A 19,598-nucleotide genomic window follows, 5' to 3' on the forward strand; every position below is an offset into this window, starting at 1 on the left:
ATGCAGCTGGTTATTGAGGTGCAAGAATAATAGAATAATATAAAACATGGTCTTTGGTGGTTTTATTTACAATGAATGAGAATAATAGTGTAAAAGTATCTAGCAAAGTCACAATGACATAAACTATAAACAATAAACAATAAAAGGTTCCAAATTCAACTATATACATGGCCTCATAATAAGGCGTCGTGGCGTCGTCAACATGCTTCCCCCCTGGGGTGTGTGGGCGGCGGCGGCGGTGGCGCGGCGAGCTGCTGAACCGGGACATCAGTGCCAGCTTCACCCGGCGGCAGCGCGGGACCCACGGTTGTATCCTCAGGTGCAGGCCCCGATCAGTGCCGGGCACAGCCGACGGGCGCGCGGGACCTACGGTTGTTACATCAGGTGCAGGCCCCGTGCTTGCCCGGTTCTCGCTCTGTTGCTCCCGCTAGCGACCACACTCCCTACGGTCTGCGTGGTGGACGGTGTGCTTCGGATGACGCCCATTGTACTGCTGCGACACCCAGTCTCCAGTTCTCACTTCGGCTTTACTGAGGGCTGCGTCGTCGTCGAAGGACATCATGTGACGTCGACGGCACATTTTGTAGCCGAGTTTCGCCTTCGACCGGGTGCACTTTTTGGCCGTATATCCTTTACACCTCAGCTGATTATGGAGTTAGCTCGAAGGACCATTTTAACGATGCAGCTGGTTGTTGAGGTGCAAGAATAATAGAATAATATAAAACATGGTCTTTTGTGGTTTTATTTACAATGAATGAAGATGAATAGTGTAAAAGTATCTAGCAAAGTCACAATGACATAAACTATAAACAATAAACAATAAAAGGTTCCAAATTCAAACTATATACATGGGGCCTCATAATAAGGCGTCGTGACCATTTTAGCGATGCAGCTGGTTATTGAGGTGCAAGAATAATAGAATAATATAAAACATGGTCTTTGGTGGTTTTATTTACAATGAATGAGAATAATAGTGTAAAAGTATCTAGCAAAGTCACAATGACATAAACTATAAACAATAAACAATAAAAGGTTCCAAATTCAACTATATACATGGCCTCATAATAAGGCGTCGTGGCGTCGTCAACAAGGACCAAGGTCATTCTCTATGTATTTGTAAATACTAATTGTTACGCTTAATGCAACATGAGCATTGATTGTCAATTTACAGATTTCATCTCGACAATACAACCTTTGAGCAATTTCAGAAGTTAGCTATTGTTGGATGATGTGGATGAATAGGTAGTAATTTATAGCTTTTTCATGTAAAAAGTAAAGAATAAAGCACATGTGTCCTTCTAGTTTATAAATAGCATTAGGTTATCAGTTGGTACTAAATGTGCATAATATTTATGTTTATCTCGCTTCACTTGGTTGCGAATGAAACCATAACACACCACTCAAGACACAAGACACAACTGTATTAAATCAATACATAAAAACCGTTGTAAACTATTATTGACAATCAGTTTTCCTGATCTTGTCGATGCTTATTTCTTAGGCCCAGTTCAGATGACAAGCGCTTAACGCGCGTTTTGATGACGCGCGTTTACAACTACATACATTTTAATCCGCGTGACGCGCGTTAGCATGTGTACAGCCTGAATAAAATGTATGTAGTTGTAAACGCGCGTCATCAAAACGCGCGTTGAGCGCTTGTCATCTGAACGTGGCCTTAAATAATAAATAATAATAATAAATTATCTTTATTTCCAGACCATAGGTCCAATAAAAAATGCACATCACAAAAAATAATATTACAAATAATTCACACACTAAAGATTAATAATAATAATAATACAATAAAAATAAAATTTAATTAAAAACAAGCACTCGGACACAAGCTATCAAAGGAATGACACATGATATTTCCTCCATGTATCGTGTAGTGGGCTCTCCGGCCACTGCCGGACCGCGCACAGTATGGGGTTGTCGGACGCGAAGATGACGGCGCGCGTGGACGCGGAGCGCCGGCGCAGCAGCGCGGCCCAGCCCGGCGCGCGCCCCGCCGCGAACATGCCGCTGGCGCTGCAGTGGTACGGCAGGCGGAACAGCGCGCGCCACGCGTGGTTGTACTGCACGCGCATGCGCCGCATCGCCTCCACCGTGTGCGAGCTCCACAGCTCCACCGTGTACACGCTGGTGCAGTACGTGAGGAACAGCTGGCGCTTCACCTCCCCGCTGCAGCGCTGGAAGCGCCGCGCCAGCATGTTAGCACGCACCGTCACGGCTCTTCGTTGGCGTTCAATGTCGGCATCATCTGAAAGTCTAGAATTAATAATGTGGCCTAGATATTTCACTTCTTCAGCCCGCCGTAATGTTTCTCCTTTCAGTATTAATGGGAGATCAGTTGTAGGTGTGTTCTCTGACTGGAAGATCATATACTCCGATTTGTCCGCGTTGTACTGCATATTGTGATCGTCTGCATACTTCTCACACACCGACAGAAGCTCGCGCATCGCGGAGATGGAGGGGGCCAGCAGGACCATGTCGTCCGCGTAACAGATATTGTTTACCATGGTCCCGTGCATGGAGCATCCGACTTGGGTCTGTGTGAGCTGCTTGTTCAGATCGTCCATGTACAGGTTGAACAGGACCGGGGACATGCTACCTCCCTGTCTCACGCCGCAGCTCAATCCCACTGGCTCCGACAGTACACCATTCCATCGCACAACGTTTCTCTGTGCTTTATACCAGGCGCTTAGCACCTTTACAATGGCGGTAGGAGCGCCTCGATTTTCAATTTTATTCCATAGCTGTTCATGTGCTACACGATCGAAAGCCTTGCTAAGATCTAAAAAGCAGGCGTAGATTGAGGTTTTTCGTTTTTTGTAGTAGCTGGCTATCTGTTTTAGCGTATACACACACGTTACAGTAGAGTGACTGTGTTTGAACCCCATTTGATTTGGCTCGGAAGTTAAGTATACCTCAGCCATAGAGTGCAATACCTTTTCTAGTAGTCGAGCGATGATGGAGGCCAGTGCTATAGGTCGATAATTGCCGGAGCTCGATTTATCCTTCTTTGCATTTTTGAGGATTGGTGTAACCACTGTTTGTGCAAGTATCTTAGGAATGTGAGAGGTGGTTAATATGGAGTTATATAATAGTGTAAGTGCTTGCATTGTATAGATGCCGCTGTTTTGTATGTGCTCAATAGAAAGACCGTCAAGCCCCGGTGATTTTCCTCTGGCCATCTCTTTTATTATTTTACACAAGGTGTTACTGGTTATAGCTGTACGGTCTTTATCATTAGGTATCGAGTGGTTCGATTGTAGATGTGTTGACATGTTTTGTGAGGTAGGTGGTGGGGGCTGTGTAAACATGGCACTAAATTCTTCTGCAATGTTTTTATCGTCCGTAATCCCGTTAATGTGAGAAGGAAGTACGTTCTTGGCCTTGATTAAGCTATTGGTGCGATTCCAAAAGCTCGAAAAGTTTTTACATGCCATGTCATTCGCTAATTTATCCATGAGTATTTGATCTTTTCTTTTTTGACAGTCCTTAAGCGAGTTTTTAAACATTTTGCGTTTTTGTTTGCGATTCTCCGCGATATCCCCACTAACCGGCCGGCCAGATTCGTGCCATAGACTTAACGCTCGCTTAGAGGCGGCATAACAATCGGCGACGTGTTTATTCCAGCCTGGTATTCTTCGCCTCCTCGAGCTTGCAGATGTATTTTTTGTAAATGCTTGAATAGAAGCCTGTTGCATTGTTGTTATTATGTTGCTACAAAGATTGTCGATTGAGTTTTCATTCATATTTGAAACGTCAATTATTTGTGTGAGATAGTGATGTAAATTGGTTTCGACAATTTCTGAGTAATGATTAATTTGGAGCATTGACCGAGGCTTCCACGCATATTGGTTGCATTTCGGCTGGTTTTCGTTGTAAGATGTTAATGTATCAATATCTAGTTCGAGATGTAATGAGCGGTGATCTGTCCATGAGACACTATAGTCTATGTCAATTCTCCGTATCGCTCCGTGCGTGCGCTCAGTAGCCAGACAATGATCGAGCCACGATGTAGTGTTGTGAGCGTCGCTAACGTATGTGTACGAGTCCGGCGGTAATAGCAGTCTATCGGTGTATTTATAGTCATATTCGGCACAAAACAACTCCAGTTCTCTGCCAAAAGGCTTCCGTGGATCCGCGTTGAAATCACCGACAATCAGACAGTCAGAAGCATAAACCTAATAATTAAAGAACTTAAACCTAATAATTTGATACTTTTACATAGAAAGTCTTAAAGAAATTGGAAACAATTTGTTTGATTGGTCGAAAGCTTAATTACTCCATAAATTGCAGCAATTCATCTAATTACAAATTTATTTAACATTTATCTGTTACATAATGTAAAGAAAGTTACGACCACTAAAAACACTACGGCCATTGAGGAAAGAACCCGACAGTGCAAACTTTGCAACAAAAACTGCTAGAAAGAGAATCTCATATACCTACCTACCAGTTGCAAAGTTAAGTAGTTTTGTCCGAAAAAAAACCATCTTTGACCCGTTGCAAAGTTAGCTTTGTCAGATTCTAGAAGCATCGAAGCAACACTTTAACGCTTCACTAGCAAATGTAATCGAAGACAAAGTGAGCCTTTTGATAGCCGATAAATCTAATCTGTTCGCGGGCGAAAGCAAAGCAAATCCAATGTTATTCATAGTCTGTTCCAGCTATTTACATAATGTGCGGGAATGGTCTAGTGAAGACCTTTTACGGGCACGAATAGCTTCTTTGTATATTTAAAAAGAGTATGCTTGATGTATCTGTTTTGGTACCTAATTTTAAATTTTATTGTGAGGTTAGACGGTACGGTGTGTACAGTAATTCGATTTTTATGAGAAGGTAGATAGATGTAGAGTGTATAGGATGTCTCAGACAGTCATACCGAATATGTTAGAACTTTTGTACATAAATACAAAGTCTATATTATGCTTATCATGCTATTGGTAGCTATACGCTTTTGTTCCTTGTTAAACTATATGCTTAACCAAGAATGAAAATACAGTTGGTGAGTCCGACAAGGTACAAAGATGTATAAGTAAGCTACTTACAAAGTTGTTTGGAGAAGCTCTTTCGGTCGCCAAAATTTCCAAAAAAAAAAACACGATCGCGCGTATATTTGGTGATGTATGTATGTATTACATACATATTGACTATTTCTATCTATATAAAAACTCACCAAGAGCAGCTCCTGCGGCAGATCCCCGCCATTATTGATCCCCCTGTTCATGGCCACAAACTGCTCCGGCGTGGGCTTGTCCTTCACACTCGGATTGTGTAAGGACGTGTTCAACATGATGATGGCGAAGCTGAGCACGTAGCACGTGTCCGCATTGGTGAAGATGTCCGGGTTGAGATGACCTCCCATAGTAACTATTGTAGTATATTAAAATACCTTTCTAATGACATATGTCATAGCCTCTACTAAGGGTTTTGTTATTTACGAAAACTAAAAAGTTTACGTTTTCTCCTGTAATCTTTTTTTTTTATTTTTATTTATTTATTTGTTTATTCATAATAAAATACATTTATTGATTAGCTATATAAAAGTGCCATCTGTATACATTATCTGTCAAAAGTTTCACTATAGTTTCCGCCAGAGGCGCCACTTCGTATGCGAGAAAACGTAAACTTCTATAGTTTTTGACTAACTATCAAACCTGTACTAGACCCTCAGGTCGTTATTGGTTCTTGGAGCAGCCTCCATAGATATTTGCCGGTCCTCCTTTAGTGCTAAAAAGTGTAAAGACCGAATTAAATCAAATAAATTAAAAACTCACCAAGAGCAGCTCCTGCGGCAGATCGCCCCCATTATTGATCCCCCTGTTCATGGCCACAAACTGCTCCGGCGTGGGCTTGTCCTTCACACTCGGATTGTGTAAGGACGTGTTCAACATGATGATGGCGAAGCTGAGCACGTAGCACGTGTCCGCATTGGTGAAGATGTCCGGGTTGAGCTGGCAGTAGCGCTGCGCGAAGCACTCCATCATTCGGTCGATTTTTTGAGCTTCTCCGGGGAGGCGGAAGGACCAGAGGAATTGTCTGGAATTGGGAGTGTTGGGGGTTATTTGTTTGTTTATACATTAATATAAGGTGTACTTTTATTAATACTTTATAACAGTAATAATGTACAATAAGAAGACCTACCACGGGGTATAAGACGCGCACGCCTAGACTTGACAAAAGGTTTGCGTCGTGCTACTCACATCGCGCAGCTTTGAGAGCAAGTGCGACGGAAAACTTTTGTCACGTCTTGACGTGTGAGTCTTGCGCCTCGTGCTAGGCCTTCAGGTGGACCTGCTACTAAAATATTGTTCTGCCAGTCAACACGCAGGAGTTTTATTTTTTATTTTTATTTTTATTTTATTATTGTTAAGGAAACATACAGAGCAGATGGATGCATTAAAGTTAAATACATAAGTAGTACTTTTTCCAATAAAGTTTCCATTAATATTTAAAGACATTTTAGTTTTAAAAATCCACAATACACACTAAAAACTTAACACACACAAAAACATGGTTACACAGAGCAATTACAAGTTCAGAGAGTTGGTACTTGTTGGTAGCAGAATGATACACATATGGCTATATCTATGGCGCTCCTAGAGGGTGGTCATGTCCATGTCCATATTGGACTATTATTAGATAGTACTACATTTATTATGACATCAGGGTTCGGTCACAAACACGACAACAGTATTTCTCACTCATAAACTTTACTAATAATGATTTAAATCCAAACCTAAAGGAAAGGTCAAGATAGATGACCCACAAGCGAGACCTTATACTCCCACTCTACAATAATGTCATGTCTTATTTTGAGCGCTCAAGTAGTCGACTGAATGTGCTAAAGAAAACGTGGGTGTGTGATTTGTTTTAATGAGGTGCCTCATTAAAATGGTACTTGTGTGAAACCTTCATACCTTTAGTCATATTATAAAATATGTTTTCCTTTAAACAACATACTTCATAGTAGGTTTAAACATTTTGCTTTGCATGAGCAATACTTTCAATTCTGTTCTGAACAAATATGTTTGCCATTGAAGGTGTTAATAGTGACTCATTTAACTGTATACATACAGGAAACATGAATGAATAAGTATTAAAATCATCAAAGCGCAACTTTCAGCTAAAACTAACCGCTCCACTGCATACCACAGAAAAAGTTCATTTAAATTAATAAAGTTCATCCCTCATCATATCCCTTTTCAATAGGAGCGAAGCGCTTTCTATAGAACATACACGCTTTAATTTTTCATAATACACCAGAAGCATGCATTGCACTACCTACATGAACTCCTAAAAAGACTGCAACAACTATCTGCCAAGTTGAAATTACAAAGCAAATAATGTACAGTACAGAATCACACGCCTCCTTTGTATTCATATTTTTATGCTCCGCTGCCAAGTAGATAAAATGAAATTGCATACGAGACGTTTATATGACGGAGCCATCGTAAAAACTAAATGGCATACAGTGAGCTAGTGGGGTCACTCCACATGACGAAAAACGAAGTTTCGGAGCGATGCTGTGCGAGCCACGACTCTATCTCTTTGTATTAAACAGACAGTATAAGACAGCTCTTGTTCGTAAATTTTTCGTCAGTATAGAGTAACCCTCCTGGTCTAGATTTATGCGATCGAGCCGTGATCCGTAGCGAATGACAGAATGATCTTTTATTATGCACTGACATCATAGCACTACTGTTTACTTGCGCTACCTATAGTTTCTGCGTTTGCTTATAAAGGTGCCATTTGGCGATGTTGGACATACGGTTATAGCAGACGAAGTGACGTCACTACTGCTTACATACCACCACCGACACAGTCAATAACAATTAACAATCAATAAGCAGCGTCGCTTGCTTGTCAAACAACTCTCAGTTCCATATAAGTTACGGCAGATTTGGTCGCTATGAATACCATAGATTCCAGTAGTGACGTTGCAACACGTCTAAAGAAACCGTCTGCTGAAACCTCATGTCTTCCGCCACCAATTTGCACCTTTAGTATCGGTTTATTATGCATTATGTAGCTCACTGTGCAGACATGACATCAAGCTAATCGAGTATGACTTCGAGTAATTCGATTATTCTGAGACAAAGCCGATATTAGGCGTGGACGCCAGGCAAACACAGCGTCGTTGTCCAAATATGGATATACTGAAATGCGTTGAACCAGAGACATGAATCTATTGTACCATGTGCAATAGAAAACTTATTTGATGTTTAATGACAGTTAAGTGATTTCAACTTCGATATTTGCCGAAAGAGGATCTAACATATCACCATTTTTAACCGACTTCAAAAAAAGGAGGAGGTTCTCAATTCGTCGGGATATTTTTTTTTATATTTTTTTTTATGTATGTTCACCGATAACTCCGCCGTTTATGAACCGATTTTGAAAATTCTTTTTTTGTTGTATTGGGTTGAGCTTCCAGGTGGTCCCATTTTTTTTCAGAATTTTATCTCACCCCTAAGGGTGGGTAAAGGGGTAAAAACAGGGTATGAATTTCCATTTTGGGTACCTATTAACAGTATTAACCGATTCTGATGAAATTTGAAACGTAAATAAAGTTCTTATAACAATAAAATATGATGGTGACCTTGAGCTGATCTGATGATGGAAACGGAAGGCAGTCAAGGGAACTCCTTAACGGTATATAGCAACTACCTCGTGTTTAGGCTTGAATGATTCGTATTGATTAGTAGGACTTTTTGGTATCATTTGCATCTTACTTTTGATTAAAAATTATTGCAAATAAACTAAAAACTATAAAATAAAATAATAATTTAAAAAAATAAAAAACCGACTTCCAAAAACCACTAAAATGTAAGTAATAATTTAAGGTTTACACAAATTATATGTGACAGTACAAATATACCTAATCAGGAACTGTTCTTTTTTGAAGTTGGTGCCATATTTCTTCAGATTACTTTGTCACTGCACCAACATCAAAAAAGAACAGTTCCTGCTTAGGTATATTTGTACTGTCACATATAATTTGTGTAAACCTTAAATTATTACTTACATTTTAGTGGTTTTTTGAAGTCGGTTTTTTATTTTTTTTAATTATTATTTTATGAAAATAGCATGTTTTAAAAGTTCCAGTTTTTTTCAGAAAATACAGAAAAAGTACCTAAGGACAACACGTTCACCACAGCTTCAAAAACTTGTCACCTAATGGCTACTTGTTTTAACCCTAAAATTTTGCATACCCTGCATTATTAAGAAAGCCAAACTAACAATCAACTAAAACGTCTTCAGGCGTTCCGTACACTATGTGAAGAAATAAATTTCTGACCATCACTACAATTCCTCTCACCTCAGCGCCTGCACCAGTATCAGATCGGTAAAGTCGTGCAGCTCCACGAACGCCTTCAGCACCGCCTCGTTGAAGTCGGAGCGCTCGCCGAGGTAGTCGCCTATGGCCGTCTTGCTCAGCCCCTCGCCCTTGTGCAGGAATTGAGCCACGTCCTCAGGCGTCCGCTGGAGAAGCCCGTTCTCGTAGAGGTACTCTATGCCTGGAAGGGAAAGGGGGCGAGATTTAGTTATGAGACTCGTGGCTCTTGGGAGTGTATGGAGACAGAAGACTTAAGATACAAATGTGCAAAGTAACCCATTTCATTATCCGTTAACAGTATTTATAAATGGAAGGATACGTTAGAGCAGAGCAGCGATTACTGGATTCGATACTACAATTTTCGAAACTACACAAACATACGGAAAAAGAACAGTGTCGTCAACTGTCACTGTCAAAACGTAAGGCAAATTTGTGAGTTCCAAAAGTCACATTTGTTTTTTTCCATATGTTTGTGTAAATTCGAAAATGGTATCGAATCCTGTGATCGCGATTGCTGATACGCAGGTGTAAGTTCACAGGAAGTTACGGATGGAATCAGTCTAATAATAAGTAATGATTGCTTTTTAATGAGTAATTAAAAGTTGAAAGTTAGCATGGCTCGAGCTTATGAACAGAGTCTCAGGCGAATGCGACTTCAATTTAATCAAATCTTCGTGAGAAGAAATAAATTAATTATAAATATACTTGGAACAATACGGTTCTCACAAAGTTTTAGTTGAGTCAAACGTAATTAAGTTCTGTCTGGCGAGTTTGAAACGAAATTAAAAACAGGAAAATTAATTTATTCCTGTGCTAATGTGTGTTTTATTCTAATGGCAGTACGGGACAGACGGATTCCTGAATGGACTGAAGCCGGTGAGTGACCCCTGGCTTTCATGTAGGCATGCCGGGGAAATTATCGACGAGGCGGCGCCGGTATGTATGACTGCTCATATTAAAATTATTTAATATACATACGAGTGTATTCATTGAATATGGAGAGGCGGCTTTCGTCCTTTCTACTTGATGATACATTTTAGCAATGGGGAGTAACGCGTGTGAATTTGCCGCTAGGGGCGCTGGTGTCGACTGAGGTTAAGTGTCATTTTACTTTTCATATAATTTGTTTGGCGGGCTTCGTGATAAATTATATTTTCGTTCATTTCCCTGTTGAAAAGTGATCTCTTTTCGCGAAATTATCGCAAATATGGATTATTTATCGATGAATGTGCACGCTTTGAAAGCTGAATTAAGGAAAAGAGGCGCATAAATAAGCGGTCTCAAAGAGCAGCTAATTCAGAGGTTAGTTTGTTTACTGTTTACAAACTTATTTTTTACGAAATGTATGCTTGTTTGCTTAGGTAACAGCTATGTTTTTGCTTTTTACAGACACCAAGACTATGACCGTAACAGTAACTTGGTTGTTAACGTAGAGGACAGCATCATACAACAAAATGATTCAGTGTATACTGTTGAGTGGCCTTAAGAAACTTTGTATAGCAGTGTAAACACTAAAAATGAAACTCCAGATCTAGATATTGTCACCAATGAGTAACTACTTTGGAATTTATGTACAGTGTACGTACGTACATACCATCGCTCTTACGGTGAATGAAAACATCGTGATAAAACCTGCATATCTAGATTTTCGAACCCACCAACCTGCAGAGGACCAGTGTGGTAGGAAATGGTCCAAGCTTAGGAGTGGAGTTTAGACCTTAAGGCGGACATGGACAAAGGCTCCATTCGAGTGAGCCAGGTGCAGGTACTGACACCCCCACAAATAATAGAATACTTAGTATACTATACTACCATTATTAAGTTTCAACTAACAACTCAACCAGCATTCATTGTGTGGATTACTAATGTGTTATATTTTTTGTATAGCAGTGTGTTTAAACGGAGAGGATAAATAAAAGTTAAATCAGTGTGTAATTCTTTTATTTTTAGTGTATTTATTAAATGCCTAATCCTTATTTACATTATGTTCTTTCTGAAATTGGTTATAATGATTTTCACAAACACGAGATTATCGGATAATAATTATTTCACAAGCCACTGTTTTAGAACAGTTTTATCACTTGGTAACATATGTCCTCCTTTTCTTTCCCAATATAACGGATCTGAACAACATTGCGGCATAGTAACTCGATATGATGATAGTTATTTTATAATTAATAAGCTTATAAGATTCAAGATTTAAAAACTTTATTTGGCGCCAATTTGATAAAGTCGCCTTTGATAAATTTGACAGCTATGGTACCTCTTTACCTCAGTCGACAGTGGCGCCAACTGGTGAGCAAAAAAACGGTAGTCCCCATTATATAAAGCTGGATTACCACTGACTCACTGACTGACATAGTAGTTCTCCCAGAAGGAGCCATTTTTTGATATAAAAATGTTTTAGGGAAATGTTCAGGGTGCTCGGGTGAGTAGAGAAAAACCTCGACTTTTTAAAAAAAAGTGTAAAAAAAAAAAATTTTTTTTGCTCCTCTTTTTTGGTGACCATACATTTTTTTATATTTCGAGGGTGTGTTTAGAATGCCTGACAGATTATAAAAAAATTATAAAGAAATTAAAAAACAAAATGGCGGCCGAGTAGCAGTGAAGCAAAGTTTAGGGCGTGTCAGACCCGACTTGAGGTGAATTGATCTCCCGGAAGGGGGGGAGGTGGGGGGATGGTATTTTTTGTAAACGGTGGGGCACATGATGAAATTTATGGGAAAATTCCAAAAAATGATTTATTTTTTTTTGCGGGGGGAAGGGACATTTTTTTATAAAAACGTGTTTTTTCGGGGATTTTCAAAGCGTTTTTTTTTATTGTCTTCGAGGAATTTGACAGGTTTGACTTGTATGGAGCGGTTGTGTAGTTTGATGAGTAGAGTTGCCATGTGAAAAAAAATTCCCCATTTTTAGGGTAAATTTCGAGATTTTCCCCAAAAACATGACAAGTAGAAATGGCCACTTTTGATTTTAAAATTTGATGCAGTTTTGTCGGAAAGACCCGTACTAATGACATTTGACCATTTTTATTACTTTCGACTGGCAACCCTGGGCGATAGGCGAGATTATATTTTTTCGGATTTTTGTACGTCGACCCAACTTGAGGTGAATTGATCTCCCAGAAGGGAGGCAGGTGGGGTGATGATTTTTTTTGTACACGGTCTTTTGTATGGTGCAGTTTATGGGAAAATTCCGAAAAGTTGAAAAAACAAAATGGCGGACTGCTTTGGCGGCCATTTTGTAAAAGTGACTTTTTTTCGCGATTTTTGATTGGTTTTTTCACGTAATTAGAGTGGTAGGAGAGATTTGTCTTGTATAGCGCATTTGTGTAGTTTGTTGGATAGACTATACAAATTAAATAAAATTTCCCCATTTTTAGGGAAAATTTTGAGATTTTCCCCAAAAACATAAAAAATTGAAATAACCGTTTTGGATTTTAAAAAATGATGCAGTTTAGTCAGAAAGGCTCATACTAATGACATTTGACTATTTTCATCACTTTCGGCTGGCAACCCTGAGAAATACGGGAGATTATATTTTTGAAAAAGTTCGACGTCGATTAAAGTTGAGGTGAATTGATCTCCCAGAAAAGGGGGAGGTGGGGTGATGTCTTTCTTTGTACATGGCTGGATATATGGTGAAATTCATGGGAAAATTCCGAAATCTGCAAAAATCAAAATGGCGGATGAAGTGGCAGCCATTTTGTAAAAGAGAAATTTTACATGTTTTAAGGCTATTTCACCTGTATTGAGTGGTCTGACAGTTTTGACTTGTAGAGCGCGTTTGTGTATGTGGATGCATTTAGTTTGCTTATGAAATAAAAACTCCCCATTTTGAGGGGAAAAAACAAAATTTCCCTAAAAACATGGAAAATTTTATATAAATATGCAATTTTATCGTTTTGTGATGCTCTGAGGGGATTCGAATGTATGGCGCGTTTGTGTAGTTAAATGCATAGATTTTTAAATTATAATAAAAACTCCCCACTTATAGGAAAAAAAAACAAAATTTCCCTAAAAACATGGGAAAATTTACATAAATATGCAATTTTATCACTTTGAGATGGTCTGAGGGGTTTCGAATGTATAGCGTATTTGTGTAGTTAAATGCGTGCAATTTTAATTTAAAATAAAAATTCCCCACTTATGGGGGAAAAAATCAAAATTTCCCTAAAAACGTAGAAAAAATTACCAACATTAGCAATTTCACCCCGTTGAAGTGGTCGGACAGATTTATGGTATATAGCGCATTTGTGTAGATAAATACAAACAATAATTATTTAAAATAAAAACTCCCCACTTGTAGGGAAAAAATCAAAATTTCCCTAAAAACGTTGAAAAAATAAACAACATTAGCAATTTCACCCCTTTGAAGTGGTCAGACAGATTTGTGGTAGATGGCGCATTTGTGAAGATAAATTCAAAGAATTATTTTTTTAAAATAAAAACTCCCCACTTAAAGGAAAAAAAAAACAAATTTTCCCTAAAAACTAAGAAAAAATTACCAACATTAGCAATTTCACCCCGTTGAAGTCGTCGGACAGATTTATGGTATATAGCGCATTTGTGAAGATAAATACAAACAATAATTATTTAAAATAAAAACTCCCCACTTGCAGGGAAAAAATCAAACTTTCCCTAAAAACGTAGAAAAAATTACCAACATTAGCTATTTCACCCCTTTGAAGTGGTCAGACAGATTTTTGGTATATGGCGCATTTGTTTAGATAAATACAAACAATTATTATTTAAAATAAAAACTCCCCACTTTAAGGGATTTTTTTTTTCCCTAAAAACATGCAAAATGTAAATCAACTTCACCACAGTTAAAGTACCGAGCGCAGCGAGGCCATAGTCCTTCTACAAGCTATACCAAAATAAAACCAGCCGAGCGCAGCGAGGCATCCGACAAGTAACCCTGCCATAAAGAAAAGAAATCCGAGCGAAGCGAGGCATTACGTATCATAATTATGAATATTAATAAAGAAAAACTACGGAAAAAGTCCCGTTTAAGAAGTGGAAAGCCGAGCGAAGCGAGGCTAAAAAACACAAACCTTCAATCCAAAACCTAGAGAGCCGAGCGGAGCGAGGCAACACTACTGAAACAACATCCGAAAACTCGAAGAGCCGAGCGAAGCGAGGCAAATCAATCGAGACTACAGTCCGAGACCTGGAGAGGAGCCGAGCGAAGCGAGGATAAACTACTTTAATCACCAACTGCCTGTTTAACTGGAGAGCCGAGCGCAGCGAGGTAAAACGATCCAAACCATCATACCATAAACCTTGGAGAGCCGAGCGTAGCGAGGCAAATCATTTCAAAACATTACACCACAACCACTGAAGAGCCGAGCGCAGCGAGGCAATACAGCTTAAGTATTACCTTACCGTAAAAGAGGAGCCGAGCGAAGCGAGGCAACACTATTCATACCCTCGTCAGCACAACTATATAACCTGAGAGCCGATTGTGGCAAAGAAATACCTCGAATGAATAAAAAAGATAGACAAAGGTTTGGGCGCGTTAATAGTTCCAATTATGGATTAAATTGAAGTAAAACATAGTTCTGTAAAAAATAGTCTCAAAGAGCAAAGCCACGAAAGAAATTAATGAATAAAAATGCCTGTGTATGTCGTTGCTATGAAAAAGTTTCTCTTCAGGACAGAGTAAACTAATAATCGAGACGCTAGGAAAACGCGCGAATGGAGGTGACTCAGATTTATGAGGTGTTAAAGAACCCAATATTTGTACACAAAACGATGTCAGCTCGATACTAGGCAAAGTTTAGTCAATATAGAACAGTTTACTTACCGTATTTGTGTGAGACAATCCGTAAAAGGAACCAATTTTTTTGAGTACGAGTACGGGATGGAGTAGTAGGAAATGGTCAAAATTTTGGATGCGTCTTTAACTTGAACACCAGAATGATGAAACATGTATCATTTTTCTGTAAAGCCAAGTGCCAGATAGATCCGTTGTAGGTATTATTATGCTATTATGCTTCCACAACTACGTTTTTTATACCATTATTCATACTGAAATTAGTTTTCAAGGCGAAACTAAATACCACAAATATGTGATGCGTAATCATCAAGTCAATACCAATATCTCACCATAATTCATACTGTAAGCCGTATCTCACCTTAAACCAAATCATCAGTACCCATGTCATAGTGAAATTCATACTGAAAACAGTTTTTAATGCAAAAAAAACGCAAGTAAGACTTGCTACGGTTTATTCAATTCAATACCCTGCTGAAACCGAAATTCACACTGAAAACTAATCCCACCTGAAATAAAATCATCAGTACCCCTTTAATAAAGACATTCATAGTGAAAACTGTTGATGTGCCTTATATAAATAAATAAATACATACATACATACATCCATCCTGACGTCCCTCAGCAGGGACAAAGGGCTTTGAGAAGATTTCTCCATCTGACTCGATCTTGGGCAGCGGCTGCGAGATCCTCCCACTCCATCCTCATAACCTTTGCCTCACTCTCCACAGAACGTCGCCAGGTTGTTTTTGGGCGGCCCCTTTTACGGCTTCCAGGTGGCTGCCAGGTGAGTATGCGCTTCGAAGGAGTTTCTCCAGGTCTTCTAAGGGTATGCCCCAGCCACCTCCATTTTCTAATGAGGATTTCTTGGTCGATAGGTTTCTGCTTGGTCAGTCTCCACAGTTCCGCGTTCGAAATGGTTCGTGGCCAGTAAATCCGCAGGATTCGCCTTAAGCATTTGTTGACAAATACTTGTAGCTTGCTGGATAGGTCTTTCCGAACGAACCATGTCTCGCAACCGTATAACAGGACTGACTTCACGTTAGACTCGAAAATCCTCACTTTTGTTCGCCGGGTGATGACGCTGGAGCTGCACACTGGTTTCAACTGGGCAAACGCGCCTCTTGCTTTGTTCAGACGACTCTCTATGTCCAAGTCTGTCCCACCTGTTGGATCTACTACTCCCCCCAGGTAAGTGAATTTGTTAACCCTTTCAACTTCGACGCCACTGATTTGGAGCGGCTGGTCATCAAGGGACCGAAGGCGCATCTCCTTGGTTTTCCCAATATTGATGCGAAGACCTTCTTTCGCCGCTTCCGTGGCAAGGTCGTTTGTTTTGGACTGAAGGTCAGAACGACTTGTAGAGAACAAGCACAGGTCGTCTGCAAAATCTATGTCTTCCAGGTGCTTATTCTCAGACCAGGGTAAGCCCCTTTGACATTTGCAAGTCACTCTACACATCACGTCGTCTAGAACAATAAGGAACAGGAGCGGAGACAGCAGACACCCTTGCTTAACACCTGAAGTCACTGGGATGGGATCAGTGAGACGGCCTTTATGCATCACTCTACAGGAGGACCCTTCATACAGACACTTGATGAGTCCGATGATCTTCTCCGGTATTCCTCTCTTTTTGAGTATGCGCCATATACTGGACCACTTCACTCGGTCAAATGCCTTCTCAAAGTCGACGAACAATGTGAAGATCTCACATTGCATTTCGTTGCATTGCTCGAGAATCATTCTGACAACGTTTAGTTGGTCTGTGCATGATCTGCCTGGTCTGAAACCACCCTGCTCTTCTCTCAAGTGTGTGTCCACTACACCCGCCATCCGACTCAGCAGTATTTTGCACAGGATCTTCGAACACACCGGCAACAAGTTGATACCCCGCCAGTTCGCACAACACGATAAATCGCCTTTTTTTGGTAGCTTCACTAAGACACCTTCTTTCCAGCTGTCCGGTACTTGTTCTTGTTCCCATATCGATGTCAGTAGCGGAAGCAACACGTCTGCAGAAACTTCTGCATTGGCTTTCAGAGCATCGATAGGTATAGCGTCGATGCCAGGTGCTTTTCGGTTCTTTAGCGATTTTATTGCTGAAGCTATTTCAAGCCGTGTTGGAGGCTGGATATTTATGTCGAGACAGTATTGGTGACTGTTACTGTCTATATCCTCCTCTGCCACATCTGCGTGCGAAGGTTGTGGAGCTTCAAAAACCTCGCTAAAGTGATGCTGCCATCTTAGAAGCTGGTCTCCCAGTGTTACTAAGAGCTTACCGTCCTGGCTCTTTATGGGTCGGTCTTTCCTGGGTTTGCGGCACAACTCTTTCCCTGCTCGGTACACTTCTCTGGTGTTCCCAGTCATGGCAGCTTTCTCTGCTCTACGAGCGATAGACTCAGCCCAGCGTCGCTTATCTTTTTTAAGACTACGTTTGATGTCGCTTTCGCATAAGAAGTATTCGTAGGCTAGCGCTTCTTTAGAATCGTGATCCTGCTCTGCGTTCAGCTGACCTTTGATGGATTTGCGATTTTGGATTTTATCCCACGTCTCGTTTGTGATCCATTCCTTCCGAGAATACTCCTTATACCCTAACACTAAATAAATAAATAAATAAATAAAAACACAGTTTTTAAGGCGTAACCAAACGCAAGAAAGATTCGCTACGATATGTTCAAGTCAAGTTCTGCTGAAACCGAAATTCATACTGTAAACTGTTTCCCACGTCAAACAAAATCGTCAGTAACCCTATAATTAAAAAATCATAGTGAACACAGTTTTTAAGGCATAACAAGAAGCAAAAATGATTTGCTACGGTATATTCAAGTCAATACCCTGCTGAAATTGGAAATTCATACTGAAAACAGACACCCATCTAAACCGAAAGCATCAAAGCCCCGCGCGGCTGCTTGCAGCCCGCGCCACAACGCAACCTCTAGTTTTAGCAATTATAGTTAAAGTTAGAATATGACACGACACGATGTTCTATTCTATCCTCCATTGGGGATGCAAGTACCTGCCTGGCTCTCTCGAATGGGACCTTTGAAACTCCCTTCCTAAGCTTGAATAAATTTCAAAGTCAAGATCTTATTTTTTTAACCACCACTGCTCTTCAAAACAGCATATTCCGAGGCAAATTAAAAAATATCTATGAATGTGAAATGAGTGAGCACATCTTAACGAAATAGATCACTGTCCACTGCTAGATATATACCTTACTGCCAAAACTAGCCAGAGAGTGTCCAACACAAGTTTGTCTACTAGGCCCAGTAATACAGCTGTTCAACAGTGAAATACAGGCCCATCCATTAATAGTTTATTGCAGCAGCAGCCTCTGGAGGTTTAAACAATGCGGCTAGTAAATTCCCGCGACAAAGAGTCATGTCGCAGAGCGGTCTGTGAATGTAGGTCTCTGTCGCTACCGGGGACAGGGATTTAACTGTACCTGTTCTGTACCTCTAGACAGGAGGACACTGTAGAGAAAAAATCCAAAGTTATACCTACTGACGTATTTTCGGAATATATAATTGATAGTATTTTTTCAGGCCTTTGCCTTACTCCTCACCCCTCATTTGTACTAAGGATAAAAATTACCTAAACTTAAAACCTGTGTCAGGAAACAGTTTTATTTTACATAACACACTAGACAATATAGCTCCTAGGTAGACCAGAGCTGATATCTCCCAGTTAGATAAAAATTCAAGGCAAAGATAACTCCAATAAGTCAGACATCCGGACACCTCTAGCCAATACTCAATCCATTTCTGGACACTGAGACTTCACCTTCGCTTTCTAAACACTCAGTCTGCAGAATCACATAAGTACCTTGTGTTTCTCTACATACACTTGTTACAGTTTTAAACGACACTTGATACCTACATGAGATAGAAGAGGCCGCTACAGAAAGTTGCGAGCTCAGGAGGGTTACTCTATACTGGCGAAAAACAAATGGACAAGTCCTGTCGTGCAATCGGTACGTTTAATACAACGAGATAGAGTCGTGGCTCGCGCAGCAGCACTTCGGAACCTCGTATTTAGTCAGATGGAGTGACCCCCTGCACTCACAGACGCAATTTAGGCCGCCGCACACATTTAGCTGAATACTTTATTATGAATGAAGGAAGCTTTTGCACTAAAGGAAAGCCTTAGTACTCAGAGTGAGCACTTGTATTTGCTTTATTTAGCAACGTGAATTTACTTCCTTTTAAATGATAGGTTTTTTCGACATAGCGTTTTCCATGTTTCAGTCTTATCTAACCTTTTCTACTATCATATTTTTTTAGCATTGATGTTATTTTATTCACCATCATTATCAGTTCGTTATCTGCACATGGGTCTCTCCCTAGGTGCGCCAAACCTCTATCCTCGTCTTTCCTCATATATTTACTATCGGTACCATAGAACAACGCGGACTCGGGTGTACCCTCGGGAAGCGTCATAGCGATCTTTCTTGATACAAAAAAGTCTGCCA

General features: G+C 40.1%; 1 protein-coding gene across 7 annotated transcripts in view; it reads right to left on the minus strand.

Moving 5' to 3' along the window:
• Positions 1–19,598, minus strand: part of LOC125488513 (cytohesin-1-like) — a 79,543-nt gene that overhangs the window by 9,127 nt on the left and 50,818 nt on the right. For 6 of the 7 annotated variants that reach the window (XM_048627111.1, XM_048627107.1, XM_048627110.1 and 3 more), the window contains 3 exons: positions 9,332–9,530; positions 5,952–6,048; positions 5,186–5,350 (listed from right to left, as the gene is read on the minus strand). In XM_048627111.1, the coding sequence (XP_048483068.1) occupies positions 5,186–5,350; positions 5,952–6,048; positions 9,332–9,530 (461 nt within the window). Of the gene's footprint in view, positions 1–5,185; positions 5,351–5,786; positions 6,049–9,331; positions 9,531–19,598 lie in introns of all 7 variants that reach the window. The other variant, XM_048627106.1, reaches the window with a different exon arrangement.

Source organism: Plutella xylostella, chromosome 17, assembly GCF_932276165.1.
Source record: "Plutella xylostella chromosome 17, ilPluXylo3.1, whole genome shotgun sequence".
Classification (NCBI taxonomy): domain Eukaryota; kingdom Metazoa; phylum Arthropoda; class Insecta; order Lepidoptera; family Plutellidae; genus Plutella; species Plutella xylostella.